The sequence below is a fragment of the Aspergillus campestris genome (assembly GCF_002847485.1).
Source record: "Aspergillus campestris IBT 28561 chromosome Unknown P168scaffold_5, whole genome shotgun sequence".
Classification (NCBI taxonomy): Eukaryota; Fungi; Ascomycota; class Eurotiomycetes; order Eurotiales; family Aspergillaceae; genus Aspergillus; species Aspergillus campestris.
Window position 1 is genome coordinate 720,043 of NW_020194340.1, and position 12,194 is coordinate 732,236.

At 51.3% G+C, this 12,194-nt stretch overlaps 5 protein-coding genes across 5 annotated transcripts; 3 read left to right on the forward strand and 2 right to left on the reverse strand.

The window, feature by feature from the left end:
- Positions 1-241: 241 nt before the first annotated feature.
- Positions 242-3,253, reverse strand: P168DRAFT_235107 (DNA topoisomerase 1; the record flags this gene model as incomplete). Its single annotated transcript, XM_024833443.1, has 6 exons — positions 242-376; positions 430-879; positions 942-1,181; positions 1,232-2,770; positions 2,867-3,042; positions 3,199-3,253. 6 exons carry the CDS (start codon positions 3,251-3,253, stop codon positions 242-244), a joined length of 2,595 nt encoding a protein of 864 aa, XP_024693443.1.
- A 753-nt stretch (positions 3,254-4,006) lies between these two features.
- On the forward strand, positions 4,007-5,663 carry P168DRAFT_289713 (F1F0 ATP synthase subunit gamma). The gene is made up of 6 exons (XM_024837060.1): positions 4,007-4,186; positions 4,362-4,936; positions 4,992-5,104; positions 5,163-5,183; positions 5,243-5,277; positions 5,328-5,663. The coding sequence occupies exons 1-6, from the start codon at positions 4,131-4,133 to the stop codon at positions 5,419-5,421; spliced, it is 894 nt and encodes a 297-aa protein (XP_024693444.1). The 5' UTR covers positions 4,007-4,130; the 3' UTR covers positions 5,422-5,663.
- Positions 5,664-5,920: 257 nt separating this feature from the next.
- On the forward strand, positions 5,921-7,937 carry P168DRAFT_342222 (DnaJ domain protein; the record flags this gene model as incomplete). The annotated part of the gene is made up of 4 exons (XM_024841811.1): positions 5,921-6,116; positions 6,213-7,563; positions 7,742-7,817; positions 7,907-7,937. Exons 1-4 carry the CDS (start codon positions 5,961-5,963, stop codon positions 7,935-7,937), a joined length of 1,614 nt encoding a protein of 537 aa, XP_024693445.1. The 5' UTR covers positions 5,921-5,960.
- Positions 7,938-8,820: 883 nt separating this feature from the next.
- Positions 8,821-10,350, reverse strand: P168DRAFT_234952 (F-box protein; the record flags this gene model as incomplete). The annotated part of the gene is made up of 1 exon (XM_024833436.1): positions 8,821-10,350. One exon carries the CDS (start codon positions 10,348-10,350, stop codon positions 8,821-8,823), a length of 1,530 nt encoding a protein of 509 aa, XP_024693446.1.
- A 1,133-nt stretch (positions 10,351-11,483) lies between these two features.
- P168DRAFT_140401 (uncharacterized protein) lies at positions 11,484-11,872 on the forward strand. The gene has a single exon (XM_024832756.1). It carries the CDS (start codon positions 11,614-11,616, stop codon positions 11,833-11,835), a length of 222 nt encoding a protein of 73 aa, XP_024693447.1. The 5' UTR covers positions 11,484-11,613; the 3' UTR covers positions 11,836-11,872.
- The last annotated feature ends 322 nt before the right edge of the window (positions 11,873-12,194 follow it).

Sequence of the window (12,194 nt, forward strand, 5' to 3'; positions counted from 1 at the left end):
GGGGAGAGATTGCTGGATGTTGTTGAGGTAGGGGGCAACCAATGTTACAGCAACCATAGGCAAAAGAGCTGTGCTGGGGAAAGACAAGAAAATGCAATATATCACAATTCATCGACCGAATATAAAAACGGCGGCACAAAAGGGGAGGGAAAAAAGAAAAAAGGAAAAAGTTAAGCAAAAATACATAGCCAACCAGTCTGCAATCAGATCTCTGAAAAAGGCGTAAAGATTGAGTCTCGGTTTAGAACTCCCAGTCTTTGTCAACAGACTTAATGGCCCATTCGAATTTCTCCCGCAAGGACTTGGAGAAGAACTTCTCCATGGGCACATCGAACTTCTTGCTGAACACGACAGTAAGACGGGGATCGATGTAGTTCTACGTGACATTAGTTTCTGGAACAGTCTTGTCCACATAAGAGAGGAACTTACAATCTTAGAGGTTCCCAAAGCCACCTCCTTGTTATCTTCTTTGTCTTGGGCTTGGAGCTCCATGTTCTCGATCCGTTGCTCAAGTTTTCCGATATTTGTATCAATCTTGTCGACGGTGGGACCCTTGCCCTCAGCCTCCACCTTGCCCGTCTTGTTTTCCTTGTTGTACTTCTTCTCGAGGTCTTTGACGACTTCAAGCCGGGTTTTGAGTTCAGTGGCTTTCATTTCCTTTTCACCTTCGGCGACGAGCTTTTCGTTGTCCTTCTCGAACTTCTTCTGAATCTTCTGCTTCTGCTCTTCAATCAAGAAAGCTTGGTGTTCTTTAATCCAGTCGAGGTCGATGTCCTCGTCCAGTTCGAAATACTTTGCGCCCCGCTTCTTCTTGAGGGTAGGCTCCAAGTCCAGCAACTGCTGCTTCAGACGCCACTTCTGATAGCGAAGCCCCTTGATCTGTGGATGGTTAAACTTGGTTAGCAAAGCTTCAACCTTCGAAAGTCAAGAATGATGCTCACCCGTTCGGTCATCTTTTCCATGGAGTTGGCGTGACTTGCGGCGACAGTTCGCTTGTGATTACACAGGATAGCCACCTTACGGTTGGCATCGTTGTAGGCCTTCACCTTCTCGGCGTTGTTACCCGTGGCCTTCATGTCTTTGAGCAGCTCACCCATGGTGTGGGAAGCGTTGTAAGTACGGAACACCTTGGCCGTCAACCCTGGCATGTAAACCGAAAGATGCTTATTGAGGGCGGAAGTCTCAAGGGAGGTTAGCACACGGCCATGCAGATGCATAAGTATATACTTACAGTGAGCCGATCAAAGATCTCATCACCGTCCTTTTTGGGAGGCTTCTTGAAGATTTTCAGATTCTTGAAGACCTGCGCATCGACCTCGACTTCGTCATAGAAGCGGATACTGTCCTTACCCAAGAAGTCGAAGACGACCTTGTTTGGCGGCTTCAGGGTGACGTTTTCGTATTTCAGCGAACAGCATCCGACCGTCTCCGCCTCATCCTCGCCCTTCTCATTACCAGCACGGAGAGCAAACTGGTCGATAAGATAGACAGCGGTGGCCTTCTGCCTCTCAACCATCAGCTCATGCTTCAGGTTCTTCCGGTAATCCTTGCGAATCTTTTCGATGTGGTACTTGAGTTCCCGGGCCTTTTCGAATTTCTTGTAGTCGCTCTGGCCCTTTACGTCCGAGTTCGCGGCAAGCATAACATATTTGTAGTTCCCATTGATATTTTCTTGCCACATTGCCAGCCATGTCCCTTCCTGGTCATGCTTGACTTCTTTCCACCGATGACCCTCGGGTGGGGGAGGGACACGCGCGTCCTTGCCGATGTTGATGGTGATCTGTTCCGGCTGAACGCGGGTCTTGACGCGTCCAGTCTTGGGGTGTTCCCCGCGGCCACGGAAGAGCGACGGCGGTTCGACACGGAAGTTGCCGACCCTCTGTTTGCGACCGTCCCACATGCAATACATATACGGCGCTTCTTCTTCATCTTTCTCGGCCTTGAGGCGTTTCTTCTCGGCCGCAGGAAGGTTCCGCTTCTCCTGGCGTTTCATCTCGTGGTATGCGAAGATCGGCTGGAAATCGCACTTGGAGAACTCCTTGATGTCGATCTTGTTCCCTTTGGGATCTTTGGCGCCGCCCGTCTTCTTGAGAATGTCCTTGAAGTCTGCGAAAAAGTTCTTCTGGAACACCGGATTCTCGACGTTATGGGCCGAGTTAAGCATGCCTCCAAAGAACCCTGCGACCTCTTCCGCATCGGGATGCAGAGTGACCGGGATGCCGTCATACTTCATTTTGACATCCTGTGGCAAGGGCTCATACGGCGGAGGGAAAACCACACCGTTGTGCTCGAGGGTGGTCCACTTGATGGTGCCATCGCCCTTCGTTGGGTCCTCCCACCATCTGTATTCCTCTTCCTCGCCGTCATCAGCTTCTTCGCTTTCCTCCTTTTTCACGGCCGCCGACTTGGCGCTTCCTCTCTTCGCCGGGGTGGATCTCGACGACTCCGGCTCCGCCTTGATCTTCTTCGTCATAGTCCGTCTCGCCGTCGGCTTCGCGTCATCGACGGGTTCCTTCTTGACGCCGTTCGACTGCCGCCTGTTATTGGCGGGCGCGGGCTTGGTTGCCTTGGTGGGAGCCTTGGTATCCTTCGTCGCCCGTTGCTGGGTCGCCTTCTTCTCCGAGGCAAGTTTCTTGCCGATGGGGACGTCGGAATCGGATTCTGCGCCGGTGGCGGCCTGGGCGGCCTTGGGGGTCCTCTTTCCATTAGCCAAGGGGACGTCGTCATCCGAAGACTCCTCTTTTTTGACAGAAGTGCGACGACGCTTGCTCTATCGAATGGTCAGCCGCTGAAACGAACAGCGACAGCAGAAGTGTCGCAGGGTGAAGGGCAGAAAAATCATTGGCGTTTCAGGGAACAGGCGTACCAAGGGCTGGTCATCCTCACTGCTTTCGGGTTCCGCGTAGGACTTCCTCTGGCCGACGCTGGTTCGCGATTTCCTCTTGCTGGCGCTTGCATCCACATCTTCCATCGCCACATCGCCCTTGTGGATGTTGCCATTCGTACGCCCTGCGTCCTTCATCGCAACGTCTCTGGAGATACCTATAATGAGAGAGAGAGAGATGCAATGTAAGCCGAAGAAGATATCACCATGTGGCAAACGTAGATTCTAGGGGAGAGGATAAGAGGGGGTCGCGGTGAAGCCTCGTCGCGAGGGAGAGGACTAGAGAGTGAGGAGAACGGGACGAGGGAACTCACCAGAAGACCGGCCGTTGGCCTGCACAAGCGGGGTATCATCGTCTGACGAGCTCATGATGGTTGAACGGTAATGCGAAATGCGCCGAATCGAGAGCTGGGTGTGTAGGGAGACTCGGTGCACGGTAGAGGGCGTTGGGGGTGACCGGCCTAGTCTGAAGAAGAGCGTAGGCGCTTGCCTGAGGGAAGAGATCAAGGAGATTCTGGCCAATGAAAGGCTCGAGCTGAGGTGAGAAGGTCAGAGGAAGCGAGAATACATTGAAATGAAGCCAAGAAGTGAGGGAATGAGTGGCAAGAGAGGGAGGACCGGGAGAGAGAGAATGAGGAAAAAGGAAGAAGAGAAAAAGAGGGAGGGAGAGTTGGTTATAGGGTAAGAGAAAAGAGGAGGGAGAGGGAAGAGCAGGAATGGGAAAGCGAGGCCTTGGGGGCCTGAGGCGATCGATCTCACGTTCCTTTGGGTCCCGGACTAGCCTGAGGTGTCCACTTGGCTGAGGAAAAAATGACGGAAATTCAGGCAAATCTTTCCAGTACTGGAGGGTACGGAAGGTATGGGATAATACTGGAGTGGACTCCGGCTGCTGTGTGGGCTCGTGTGCCTGCCTCAGGTGTCGATACGTGCATTACAGGCATTCCCGAGTTGCCGCCGGAGTGCGGCTTATGTCATCCACGCAAACTCACCAAAAATGGCTGCACTTGTGGTCTTCCTGCTTCTCCCGAGATGGCTGGACAGCCTAATCAGGCTTAGTGCACAATGGCTTCCCGTTCTGCCGGCTGTCGGAAGAACAGAAACAGGAGTCCCCAAAGTCACAACGTCTTCTTTCGTTACCAGACCACCGATTTGACCTTCGCGGCTCTCTGCTCTACCACCACTCCTCTCGCCCCGCCCCCATTCGCTGGTCCCTTTCCCTCCTCAACCTCACCGGCTTGATCTCACCATGTTCTCTCGTGCTGTGCGTCCGGCCGTCAGGGCCGGCAGTGCTGTCGTCACCCGGTAAGTCTGGCTCTGCACAATCCATCCGCCCACCGTATCTTCGAACTCCGTTGGACCCTCCTCCAATGCCGTCCCCGACAATGGATGAGAAGGGAAAAGATAGACGATCATGGAGGGATGGAGTGTGGTCAAGAGGGAAAGACGATTGATAGCTGACAATTTTTTCCCCTCAAAGCACTGCCCCCACCAACGCGGCTAACTTCGCGACCCTGCGTGAAATCGAGGGCCGTCTGAAGTCCATCAAGAACATCGAGAAGATCACCAACACCATGAAGGTCATCGCCTCGACCCGTCTGACCCGTGCCCAGAAGGCCATGGGTGAGTCTCGTGCCTACGGTCAGACCTCCAACACCGTCTTCGAGGAGGCCGAGACCAAGCCTCTCGACGACAAGAAGACTCTGCTGGTCGTCGCCAGCTCCGACAAGGGTCTCTGCGGTGGTATCCACTCCGGTCTGAGCAAGGCCACCCGCCGTGTCTTCCAGCAGTACCCCAACTCGGACATCGTCGTTCTCGGCGAGAAGGCCAAGGCCCAGTTGGCCAGAACCAACGCCGATGCCCTGGTTCTGAGCTTCGCCAACGTCTGCAAGGATATCCCCACCTTCGCCGACGCCCAGGCCGTTGCCGACCAGATCGCTCTGCTGCCCGAGGACTACTCCAGCGTGAAGATCATCTACAACCACTTCGTCAATGCCCAGAGTTACGAGGCCCAGACCATCGAGGCTTTCTCCGAGGAGGCCATCACCCAGTCCGGTTAGTCTTGGAGATGCTTTTCGCAATTAGCCAGCAAGCTAATATTTTTCCCTAGCCAACATCTCCGCCTTCGAGGTCGACGAGGAGGCCCTGGCCAACCTCCGCCAGTACTCTCTCGCCAACAGCCTGTTCTGGGCTATGGCTGAGGGCCACGCTTGCGAGATTTCGGTAAGACCCCAAGATTTATATTATCGGCCGATATGGACTCATGCTAATCAATAAATAGGCTCGTCGCAACGCCATGGAGGCAAGTTTTCCTGGAATCGTAGTTCCCATTATATTTACTGACCTTTTTCCTTTCTATAGAACGCCTCGAAGAACGCTGGTGAGATGATCAACAAGTAAGTCATGCAGCCCTAAATTGGCTTGAGCGTTTTCTAATACCCTACAGGTTCCAGATTCTGTACAACCGTCAGCGCCAGGCCGCCATTACTGGCGAACTGGTCGAAATTATCACCGGTGCCACCGCCTCTGCGGACATGTAAAAGCTTTTCACGAAGCTTTGGGATGGAGTCGCCTTTGTGTAGACTTAAACATCAATACCTAGATACTTTCGCGTGTAAATCAGTCACACATTTTCTTTGTTTCCTGGATATTCAGTGATAGGATCGTATTGGATTGATATTGGATGGTAAAGGTTATTGTCATTCATTCCTTTTTACTCTCCTGTTCGGGGGTATTGTCAGCGTCTCGTCAATTCATAGTTATCAATAGGTAGTGATATCGCATGGGTACACGAAGTGGTCGTGGGCACCCTCAATCACAGTTGACGATTGCTAGCTCCTTCTCTATTCTAACCACCCACTACTCTCTTTGACACGAACAGACAAACCACTCCAAACTTCCCACTGACATTGATCTTTAACTTTTTCACCAGTCCTACCTCACATCTGAAGACCTACTAAGCACCCATCCATCCTCTTCCACCTACAACCATCTCAAACAGAGCACTACAGCATCACAACACCACAGACCAAACAAGCCCAACCACAACAGAAAAACCATAGACCATACCTCCATAACAATGACCTCCATCGCAGTAGTAAACTACTACGAAATCCTCGGCATCACCAACGACGCAACCACAAAAGACATCAACAGCGCCTACAAACGCCTCGCACTGAAGCACCACCCGGACAAATCAGGCGGAAGTACTGAGTCTATTGATGAGTTCCGCAAGGTGAGGATAGCATCCCTCTTATCATTCATCTTCATATCTTCATTCTCAAAAACAATTATAACTACCTACCCTCCCCAACCAACTAACCAAATCCAGATCCAACAAGCCGTCGAAACCCTCCGCGACCCCCACCGGCGCAGCACCCACGACGCGCACCTCGCCCGCCAACGAAAACTAGACGACCACGTGCTCTTCAGCGCATCCTACCACGGGTGGCGCCCGCAGAACCCGTTCTGGTACAACATGCGCAATAGCAATGCGCGGTATATGTACAGCTATGCGAATAGCGTGCATATGGATCCGTTTTCGAATGAGTCGCTTGAGGAGAGGGAGCGGTGTGAGGCGGATGTGAGGTTTGGGGAGGAGATTAGGAGGGAGCAGGAGGTGGAGGAGAGGAGGGCGGAGGAGGAGAGGGTGAGGAGGGAGGAGATGGAGAGGGAGAGGGAGAGGGAGAGGGAGAGGTTTGGGAGGGCGGGCTTTTGGGGGGGTGGGTTTGGGAGTGCTTACTTTGCTGCTAGCTTTCAAGGTTCTAACTTCAGGGGCTATGAGGGGGGTGGTTGGCGTGAGCAGAATGAAGAGGGCTATACTCAGATGGAGGAGGAGTTTTATTATGGGTGTTGGGATGGTGAGGAGGATGAGCAGCACTCTTGCGATTATGCTGAATGGGATGCAGAGGATGAACAGGGAGAAGATCAACAATTCGAGGAAGGTGACGAAGCCCTGCATCATGACAATGGCAACGATCAAGAGCATGATTGCGAGGTCATGGAAGAGGGAGTACAGTTGGATAAGGACGTGAACCTGGATGAAGAGGTCAAGCCGGACGAAGCCTGCGATGACAGCTTCAATCCCGTTACTCCTTCACAGCAGTCCCACGGGCACAACCCAGCTGAGGACTACACACACCAAGAGACCCCTATCCCTGAAGAGTCCAACGAATCTGACGAACCCGAAAACAAAGAAAACCAAGGTGGCATCCCCCTCAGCGAAGCAGACCAGGAGCCCGCCATCTTCTACGAATGCTATAGCGATGAAGACTCCTTCACAGACGCCCACTCCCAAATCTCCAGCTCATTCTCACCCCCCAGAAGCAGCGTACCCCAACCGCCTGAAAGCGAACTCCCACCAGAGACCAACCCCTACCTCGCCCCCTTCATCCCATACTTCAACGCCAAGCTCAACCACCCCAGCGGGCGTTACACCCAGGAAGACATGCACGTCGAATTTCAAGGCATCGTCATGGAAACCTTCTGCGGCTGGCTCGAAGGCGTCCGGCAGACGTTCACCCACGCACAACCCTTGCCTACGCACCAGAGCAAAGAGCAGTGTCTTCATCTTGGACCGTGGGAGAAGGAATTTGAGCATGTCGAGTGTGAGGCTTGTCATCGGTGGATGCCGGTCTATACGTTGACTTGTCCGGGCTGTGGTTGTAAGGCTTGTGTGGGATGTAAGTTTCAGGGATATGATGATAATAAGTAGGATGGTTTAATGTGGTAGGGACAAGGGATGGGTTTATGTGATGATGGCGTTGTTTTTGTTGTTGTATGGGAGATAACCTGCGTGGTGCCAACCAGTAAGGGTTGCTCTGATCTGATAATAAGGAATGACTCGCATGACAACTTCAGCTAGGTACCTAAGTAGCCTGGAGAGACTCAACCTGTCAGATGGAAGTGTGATCGCGGAAGATAGGTACAGAGCTAGGTAGGTAGTTATGACCAAACAAAGCAAGATAATAAGACAACCATTTCCTCTGGTAAAATTTTTTCTTTTTTGCATCTAATATCGTCTAGCAACATCCTCTGGTTTGATATACCCCAATAGGTGTATACAAAAGAAACGCCACCACTTGGGCCTATGCACCATCAAGTCGTATCGTATCTCTCGCGAGATAGATATCCGCCTGCAGCTCATAGCTAGTCGGAGATAGCTGTTTCTGGGGACCAAGTATGGCCTTCCTTCTGGGAAGAAAGATGCGTTGTCTCCGTAAAAAAAAAGAAATGATAAAAGAAAGAGCTGGATGATAGGGCAGATGATTACGCCCTAATAATTGGGATCGCCAACATTTCAACGAAGATATTCTACAATATGGTGAAAGCAAAATGTGTTTGTGATATGAGAGATTGAATGCTTGTTCATTATGAATACTATCAAATTTGAGGCAGCTCCTTACTATAGGATATCATAAGGCCGGAAATCCACAGTCATCATATATACAAGGCTTTCGGTTGACATGATATTGGCCATTGGCACTGCTTGGGTGGTGGCTTGATCTCTTGGAGGGCTAAGAGGTGTCTCCCCCCTATCTGTGAGCTCAAATGTAAGGTTCTGATGCACATGTATCTCCTTGCCAGCGTGTTCAGGCCCAAGTTGAAGTGGTGTGGAGAATACAGCTGTATCTCGAGAATCCGAGGTTCAATTTCGACGAAAGCCACACATATCAGCCTTGCGATCGAGATTGGATGGAAATCATTCCCCGTAGCCGCTTCTTCCTGAGTTGTAGGCCGGGGCATGAAGAGCGCCATGGTCGATGAGAGAGACGCACTGGGGTAATTTGTCGACCCGGTGGGTTTTCTGAGTAGATGAGACCATTTGCCATATAGTGGTCTGCGAAACGTTTTGGCAGAATGGTTGATATCAACCCAGCCAAACATTGATTTCGAGTGGTATGTATGAAATGCAGGTGTCGTCACTGCAATAGCAATAATCACTGCCTGTCGAACCTGTAAATCACTAGTTCACGGTTTCCATTCTCGCCAACCAAATATCTCTCGTTCCCGTATATCATTCCCTTATTTGTCAGCTCATATATATCTTCCTGCTTGAGGGTGATGGCCGAGAAAGGTGTCCGGATACTGAGGGACGTGTTGAGGTCGAACGGCCAGGAAGCGGGGGACAGATGAAGACAAAAGCCAACTCCAGCTTCAGAGTCATATGCTTCGGAGACGATGGTATACCAAGGCTCGTTGCAAATGGCAAAGCTAAGAGGGTTTGTCTGCAAGCTCCCATTTCCACGGTAGGGAGGAAGCGCTACGTCAGCGAATCGTCGCCAGCATGGCCCGTCACCGATCAATGGGATGCTGGTGACCTGCACCTGAGATACCCACTCAGCAGGACCGACAAGACGGTCGATCGGGCCCGTGCAGAAATTCTGGACGATCTCGATCGATCGATCGTCGTCCGTAATGTGCAGGCACTGGACTCCTGGGAGACCGCGCTGTCGGACTGAATAGAATCCCAATTCTCTGAACCCCAGGCGTGTTATAATAGAGGGACCCGGGTCTTGTGCGTCCTCGCGACCACGACCTGTCGGGTCTAGGGAAGGTCGGTAGTCAGATGGTTTGGAGATGTCCCACACCGACAGTGACTCGATGGGAGCATCCTCGTCAGCGGTGTATAAACTGCGATTGGGCTGCCAAATATAGATGACGTAGTGTGTCTGGCTGTGGGAGGAATAAAACCGATCTCTCTCGCTCAAAGGGTGTCCGAGAAACATGATCTTCCACTCATTTCGAAAGGTGATTCGCCAGCCGTTATCGGCCCAGCTCACATCCAAGGACGATGCAAAGTGACGATGCACCCCGTCGCTATCATTCAGCCAATGGAATGCTTTCGGTTCAGCCCATTCGACCACGAGTACTCTCTTCTGCAGCCTGATGCGTCGAATCACCTTTCCTGTGACTATGAACGGCACCATAAACTTCCTATCGCTTTCCAAGTCCATGAGAACTAGACACGAGAAATCAGCGCTGGGATAGACCAGAAGGCCATCTTCGTACGTCCAGAATGACTCCGAGAAGGGGCAGTCCACACGCTGCATCAAGTGACTGGCATGATTATCCCAGGGCTGCACCTGGAACCACTCCCTTTCGCCCGTGACTCCAAACTCATCACAGAGTTTGTATTTTTGGACGGACCACGGCTTGCCGCGACTGAGATGGTCATACCTGGCGGCTACCTGGTCAAAGAGCTTGCGCCATCTACCGGGGTCATCGCATGCCGCCAGTTCATCAAATAAGCCCTCACGAAGAGGTTCCCTCACCCCTTTTGCCCTTGGGAAGAGCTGCTTCAAGAGCGGGACCAGGTTGTCGGGGTTTGAAAACGCATCATTCCACGACCGGGAGACACGGCGACAACGGACGATATCATTGGGCGGAAGCTGGTTTAAGATCATCCAGAAGATCTCTCGTGGCAAAAAGGCTATGCCTAGGGGCCCTAGGTCCTGTGGTGGTTGCATGCCACCGCTGGTCTCCACCGACATGTGCGAATGCGGGGGAGAAATGGAGCGGGATCAGGAACAACATCGTCGACCATATTTAGTCAGCTGTGCTGCATCACCTTTGGTTTGTTATAACATACACTGTCACGTGATCTCGATAGATGGGACATGCCGATCACCCACTGCAACATCCACACCTTTATACCCCACCTTCTGATCGAAGCGCCAATCGAGCGATCCACAACCATACACCTAACAGACTCGTGCATTCAATCAAGCTAGCTAGCAAGGCCACTTCTATCTACCCTAGCTGAGATCCATGATGATCCTGGATCTAAGTACTTGAATGGGTTCTGCGGGTTGTTCCTTCCTCGGAATCCATGGGAGTCGTTCCTTCCCCATCAGCCGGACCGGCTAATACGCTCCTCCATCGACTGAGTCCTGCGTTGTGTCGGAGAATGTACCCATACGGTTGCAAGGATTAACATTTAGCTACAAGAGACACCATCACACTTTTGGGCTTCGTAAGTAACCTAATATTCAGTGCGACACATACAAACCACAATGGTCGCAGCCCACGGAACGGACGCCGCGAGAACACTACTGTACGAAGGACCCAGTAAGCTCCTGTCTTGTTCGTGAGCAGTACGGTGCTCTCCTGAAGAGGCATCTCATCAGAGCTCGCTGCATTGTTGGGTAATACAAGCCACTGCCGCGACATCCTGAAGCTTGACTATACCACCTTGAGCGAGCTGCTTGTCATTGAAGTCATGCCTGGTTGGGATCACAGGTATACAATGGCGCTTCTCCAAAAACCAATAAATAAGCAGCTGTCCCCAATGGATCTGATGAGTATCTGTTGAGATATCAGTCATATCAAGCCTGATCAAATGCCAATTCGGTAATTTGATGTAGTGGCTGAGAGCCACTGATGCCCACCGATTTTCATATAAAACAGTGATATACGTCTGCTTTGAGTATCTACTGGCGGAGACAGATGGGAAACCATTGACAATCTTCATCTGATGACTAGTCTATCCCCAATGCAACGTGACGACTGACTACCACTTTCAATGTTTGCGGAAAAAACGGTTCTTTGTCGGTTTCAGTGTCTCGCCTTGACCCACTCACACTGGTTGAATCCGAGACTAACGAAACCGTCACCCTCTCGAATTACTTATCGGATGCTCGTCTGTTTGTCTGGGGAAAGGGATGTAGTCCGGATAAAGGACGCGATGCTCAAGATCTTCGAGCAGTGGCTGCAGAGCTGACCGCCGGGGTATGAAATGCTCTCAACAACCACTGGTAACCTTTACCATTGGCACTTTGTGTATAAGGACCGTCCTCGCTGTTTCTGACCCTGCCCTGTTAGCTTGCACTGGCTTTTCAGCTGCACTTTTTATTAGATCTTCTTTCTTTCATCAAGCAATGATCTATACTTCGTGTTCCTTCAGCCACTATACCAGAGTATCTGTTTATTTAGGGGATTATATTACTTGTTAGTCTTATGGTATCTATCATCTAAGGGCATACCAAGAACATACTCTCGACAGATAGTATCTATGGAATAGCCAATAATATCAATAGATAGAGTATATCATGTTCAGTGAGGACTCTATAGTTATGATTATGTCTTAGTAGTAACAGAATTACTTGTAATCTGCTACCCTCGAAAGCCCTCTGGTAGGGACACCACGATACCATCTTGGTCGCAAATCGATGGCGCCGTTCTCCACTGCTACAGGTGTCCGATGTCCGACACCTTCCTGTTTCCTATATTGTGTTTTCGAGGCCGATCATACGGGTCCACAAACATTTGTGGCTCTGGTGGTATGTACTTTGCCTTCATACTTGTTCATATG

Bases quoted from the DNA above. Each gene is read 5' to 3' on its own strand.
- P168DRAFT_289713 (XM_024837060.1), top strand. From the start codon at position 4,131: ATGTTCTCTCGTGCTGTGCGTCCGGCCGTCAGGGCCGGCAGTGCTGTC. The intron at 4,937-4,991 runs GTTAGTCTTGGA...ATTTTTCCCTAG, and splicing joins GGAGGCCATCACCCAGTCCG to CCAACATCTCCGCCTTCGAG. The intron at 5,184-5,242 runs GCAAGTTTTCCT...TCCTTTCTATAG, and splicing joins CTCGTCGCAACGCCATGGAG to AACGCCTCGAAGAACGCTGG.
- P168DRAFT_140401 (XM_024832756.1), top strand. From the start codon at position 11,614: ATGAAATGCTCTCAACAACCACTGGTAACCTTTACCATTGGCACTTTG.